The sequence below is a fragment of the Neovison vison genome, unplaced genomic scaffold, assembly GCF_020171115.1.
Source record: "Neovison vison isolate M4711 unplaced genomic scaffold, ASM_NN_V1 Scaffold_084, whole genome shotgun sequence".
Taxonomy (NCBI): domain Eukaryota; kingdom Metazoa; phylum Chordata; class Mammalia; order Carnivora; family Mustelidae; genus Neogale; species Neogale vison.
Genome location: NW_025334888.1, coordinates 1 through 5,398, shown reverse-complemented (window position 1 = coordinate 5,398; position 5,398 = coordinate 1). Strand labels below are relative to the sequence as shown.

The following is a 5,398-nucleotide window of genomic DNA, read 5'->3' as shown; positions in this document are numbered from 1 at the left end:
GTTACGACTGCGCAAAAGGCAGCCAAGAAAGGAGCATGCGCACGAGCGACCGGATGAAGTTGCCCACCCCCACCACCGCGCCAGTTGACGAATGGCGCACGCGCGCTGTGGAATGGCGGTCGCTGTTCAGCCCACAGCGGTGACGGTTGAATTTTTAAAGAAGGCTGCGCTTGAACTCACGACTGCGGTATCAAGACCTGCGCTGAGATCAAGAGGTCCACACTTAAGCGACTGAGCCACCCAGGTGCGCCTGGATGAGTCTTTTAATAGAAAAACACACGTGAAACAGTAGCAACATAATCTCTTGGCAATCCAGATGGCCAGGGGTTCAGTTCTTCACCTTGGGAGGTGGCCTGTGAGAGGAAGGAGAGAGGCGATTCAGAGCTTGTCACCATCTGGGGCACTCCTACCAACGGCTGACCTGCAGGGCTCGGTCTGCGTGGGCTGCCTGCCCCTGCTCACCTGTATACACCCACCACCACGGCGTGGTCTCTTTCATAGGGCTCTAAGGTCAGCTGCTCCTGGGGCTTCATGTTCTCCTGCTGCATCTTCTTCACTTCAGAGGCAAACACCGCCTCAGCAGAGGCCGTGGAGGTCAATGCAGTTGGCCTACAGAAGACGAAATTTAAGTTCGCAGCAAGGCTTTGGGCTCTTTTCCCTTTTTTGTGCTCTTTAAACCAGCAGTATTTGTTTTCATTGGAAACTCGTGAAACTCAGGTTTTGGAAATGTAGGGAAAGACTTCGTTAGAGAAGTTCTCCAATTTGATTTGGACTTCACACAGAGACCTATTTATCTTAAAGCCAGTGTTTTAATTTTATATCCAGGTTTTTTTTTTTTTTCCTTTTTCACCTCTTCCTTTTCTTTAACAATAATAATAATGTTGAGAATACTAAAACAAATGTAACAAAAGGCTAACGAATGGTGAATCTGGCTGAAAAATCCCTACTTCAAAATAAAACATTTTTCAAATTGCATCTAGCATTCATCTAGAGTTTATTTTAGGGGTGCCTAGGTGGCTCAGTTGGTTAAGTGTCTGCCTTCAGCTCAGGCTATGATTGCAGGGTCTTGGGATAGAGCCTGGCATAGGGCTCCCTGCTCAGCAAGGGAGCCTGCTTCTCCCTCTCCCTCTCCTGCTTGTGCTCTCTGCCTCAAATAAATAAATCTTAAAAATAAATACATAAATAAAATTTTATACCAGGCTCTATTCTAAACACTACATATATATTGATAAATTTAATCCTTATATCAACACTAAAAGAGATATGACTAATCCCTCTACTTGACACGTAAAGAAACAGGCAGGCACATAGGTTAGGTAACTTGCTCAGAGTCAGTGCAAGCTGGAATTCAAAATCAAATGGTCAACTCCACGATCATGCACGTGACCATTCTTTGCCTATTTAAACAAAGCCTTTTAGTTGTTTTTTTTTTTTTTTTGGAAAGCCTTTTAGTTTTATAGACGTTTTCCATCATGTGCTATTGGGGGGGAGCAGGGATAGAGTCTGGGAATAGACTGTCTGGATTAGTAGGATGGAAGGCCCCCTGTTTTTGAGTAGCTGCTTGGCAGTTACAAAGGAGATACTACCACCCCATCTTAAACTCCTCCCAAGCCCCGCACCTTAATAGAAATCACAAAGTGTCCTCCGTTACGAAGGAAAGTGTGGGCATTCAGGGCTACGATCCGGGTCTGGTCTGGCTGGGCCACGTCAGCAAAGATCACATCCACCATCGCTAGGAAGAAGTGACAGTTACAAGCTGGATCCACCCCACCTTCCCAGCTCCTCCCAGGAGGCCCCATCACCAGCAGGTTCCTGCCAGAGTCCTCCCTGCTTCCAGTCTCCCTTCACACCACCGATCCCCCTCCCTCCACCGTGCTCCCAAGATGGGTCCAAAACCCAATCACACAATCCACTCATTCCTCTTGTAAACCATGATTGCCACCTACTCTGTGGCCAGCCCTGGGCCAGGTATGGGGGACACAGAGACAAGTCAGACCCGGACCCTGCCCTCGAGACAGGTCTGGGGTGGGGGGGAGGGGAGACAGACACATCATCAAAAAGGCCAGTAAAGGTGAGCACTTATAGGCGAGCACTGCATAGACTAGACCGTCCTAAAATAAATCAAATAATAAAAACACTGGTCCCAGGGGCACCTGGGTGGTGAAAGTGTCTGCGGGACTGTCAAAAGTGACATACGTTGCAGGACAAAGGGTATGGTATGAATGCATGGGGGAAAAAACAAAACTAGAGGAATGCAAAGTATTATTTTTAAGCCAATATGACTGAATAAAACAACCAAAAACATGGTATAATGAAAACTGATTTTTTTAAAACTGGGGAAAGCGGACAAAAAATTGCTTGTATTGGTTACCTCTGAGGGTGGTTTACAAGGAATTCCAGTTTTACATTATGCTTCCAATTTTTTCTTTAAACACAGTAATAGTCCCAATGGTCCCTCTAGGCCAGACCACACTCAGTTTATCCTTTCTGGGTTATGATCGCTCCAGGTGATGAGTAGGAGGACCTCTGAAGGAGGCTGTTATACGTAAGCCAGGGGAAGCATATCAAGTACCATATTTTAGAGGGAGGCGGGACGTATGAGGGTGCCCGACACCCAAGCTCCACAACCCCCACCCAGCTCCCCTCACCCTCTTCATTCCAACAAACTCAGAAGGCCTGCTCATCCACTCTGATTCCATTCCAATCAGGGCTCTGGCCACCTCTTCCAGACACCCTGGTGTGGCCTGGCCTACACAAGCTGAGCCAACCCCCAGAGCCCTCACCGATGAGCATGCGGTACTTGTGTGGGTGCCGAGCGTCCTCGATAACAGGAATAATGTTGGTCCTCTTCTTGGCCAAGTTAATGAGGTCACGGCCAGAGCGGTGTGAGAACTCAACTGCATAGACTAGACCGTCCTAAAATAAATCAAATAATAAAAACACTGGTCCCAGGGGCACCTGGGTGGCTCAGTTGTTAAGCATCTGCCTTCAGCTCAGGTTATGATCCCAGGGTCCTGGGACAGAGGCCCGCCATCAGGCTCCCTGCTCAGCGGGAAGCCTGCTTCTCCCCTCTCCCACTTCCCATGCTGTGTTCCCTCTCTCGCTGTCTCCCTCTGTGTCAAATAAATAAATAAAATCTTTAAAATCAAACAAAACACTGATCCCAGTTCTTAGATGGGACACCTACTTTTGGACATGAACACTGCATGTAGTGTCCCTTCAAATGCCCGAATCAAAATCCTGCTGTTTGACAACTGTTGTTGCTAGGGGTTATTCGATCCCTCTTGACTTGATCTGAGAGCCCAGTTCCCCAAAACAGGCCTCAAACGAGGAAGCCAGGGCATAGCAATGAAGTCCTAACAGCTTACAATGGGCCAGGAACTGCTCTAAGTACTTCACAGGAATTAACTCCTTTAGCTTCAAGATATTCCAGAGGGTAAACTGAAGCTCAGAGGGTTTCCATAACTTGCCGAAGGCCACCTCACTGTTAAATGCCCACATCAGAGCCTGGGGTTTTTAACCACTAAATGACACAGCCTACAGTCATGCGGAGGAGGGGTGGGGGGGATCCTGAAGTGAGCTGCGCTGGGGTCCTCTAACCAGGGAGCCTGCACAGCGACACAGAAATGCAGGCCCAGAAACTGACACCTGTTCTTTTAAGATAAACCAGAAGACCCTACTTGGGGGCAAACGTTTTGAAAGAGGGCAAACAATTCCAACGTCTCCGCCCTGGGCCCCTCTAACTGCACTTACTCCGCACCCACGTCTCTTCCTCTAGATGAAGAACTCATGAGTGAAACTAAATGAGGCTTTGGAGACCGGATGCTTGGAGCTGCTCTTTCTCCCACAGGTGCTCTCCAGGAAGGGCCTAGCCCCAAGCCACACCTCTCCCTCCCTTCCACCTCACCACTCCTTCTCCCCCCATCCACTCACCGGGCCTACAATGTCAGAGACGTGGGAGACAGTGGTGCCTGATGCAGCCCCAAGGTAGAGCACCTTGGCCCCTGGCTTGATATGGATCTGGTCCACGCCGCCCAGGATTGCTGCTGCCAGCTTGGAGCGGAAGGGGTTCCAGGCACGGTACTCGATTTTGTCATCTCCTTCCTAGGCCGGGAGAGGTGGGGATGGAAGACAGTGCCAGGCTTTTCTGCTAGACCCCACTGCCCTTCGCCCCAGGGCTCTGAGTGCTTGTTCATTGTTCAAGAGGTAAACACAGGTACACATCAGTGATCGTGACTGCCGCAGGGCCTGCCCTCTCATGGAGGTTATCAACTCAGGTAGAAGGAGGCAGGGACAGACCATAAACAGAGAGAAGAGAGATCACATCCGTTAACAGCAAGACCTGTGCATTCATTCGCCAAACATTTGCTGTGCCAGCACAGACTGTGGGCCAGACCCTATGCCAGGCACTAGGGAGGTACACTGAATGAGACCAAGACCCCTGCCCTCAAGGAGTAAGTATACACTGAACTAACACATCAGGGTCAGCTGCTAGGGCAAAGATCAAGTCAGGAAAGAGGAAATGAAGTAGGGGGAATGGGCTGAGGGACAGCAGAAGATGAGACAGGGTGACCAGCGAAGAGCCCAGAAGGAGGCACTTGCAGTAGACCCAAAGGAGCTGCGGGCCAAGCAAGTTATCTGGGGGAGTGCATTCGAGGCAGCAGGAAAGGCAGCAGAAAGCCCCGAGCAAGAGTGTGCCTGGCCATTAAGAAAATGACATAAGATAACAGGGTGGAGGGTGGGCAGTGACGACTGCTTCTGACAGATCAGGTGGTGTAAGGTGGCCTTGTGAGAAAGGCCACACGCACACAGCTGGGAGAGCCATACTCCAGGCAGAAGGAGGAGAGAGGAGGTCCATATGGTCAGAGGGGAGACAGGGGGAGCTGGAATGTGCAGGGTCTTCTGGGCCACACTGAGGACCCAGGACCCACAGAAGTAGGGATCTGACTTCTGGATTAAGATGATCCCCGTGGTGGGGGCAGGGAGAATAGACCGCTGGCCACCCTGTCAGCAGGGGCTCTGCTCTCACCGCAATAGAGACTCTCTTCTCTCCATATACTGATTCTCCAGGAACCAGATTCTTGGTGACAAGGGCATCTTCCTTTCCTCGACAAATGAAGACACCTAGCGAGGAAAACAGTACAAGGTGAAGACCCTGGGCCGCACCCCACCACACCCCACCTTCGGCAGCTCCCGGCCCACCTTACTCACCTTCATGCCGGTGAGGCTCCACCATCACATTCTTCCCTGACTGATTTCCTCTTTTTCCTCCCCGACCACGACCCCGGTTGCCACCAGACTGGAAACCTCCACCTGCAAGGCAGGGAGGCCGTGAGAGAGGGAGATCCCATGACCTCTTCCCTCCCCGCACCCCGAGGCCAGGCAAAGCCTCCTGATC

At 50.6% G+C, this 5,398-nt stretch overlaps 1 protein-coding gene across 1 annotated transcript; it reads right to left on the bottom strand.

Moving 5' to 3' along the window:
• Window positions 1-223: 223 nt before the first annotated feature.
• LOC122898004 (rRNA 2'-O-methyltransferase fibrillarin-like) lies at window positions 224-5,313 on the bottom strand (the record flags this gene model as incomplete). The annotated part of the gene is given in 8 exon segments (XM_044236185.1): window positions 224-353; window positions 463-593; window positions 595-609; window positions 1,620-1,732; window positions 2,784-2,916; window positions 3,934-4,104; window positions 5,030-5,124; window positions 5,212-5,313. Coding segments are annotated over 8 exon segments (785 nt in total), but the record flags the coding sequence as incomplete, so codon positions are not given.
• Between the last annotated feature and the right edge of the window lie 85 nt (window positions 5,314-5,398).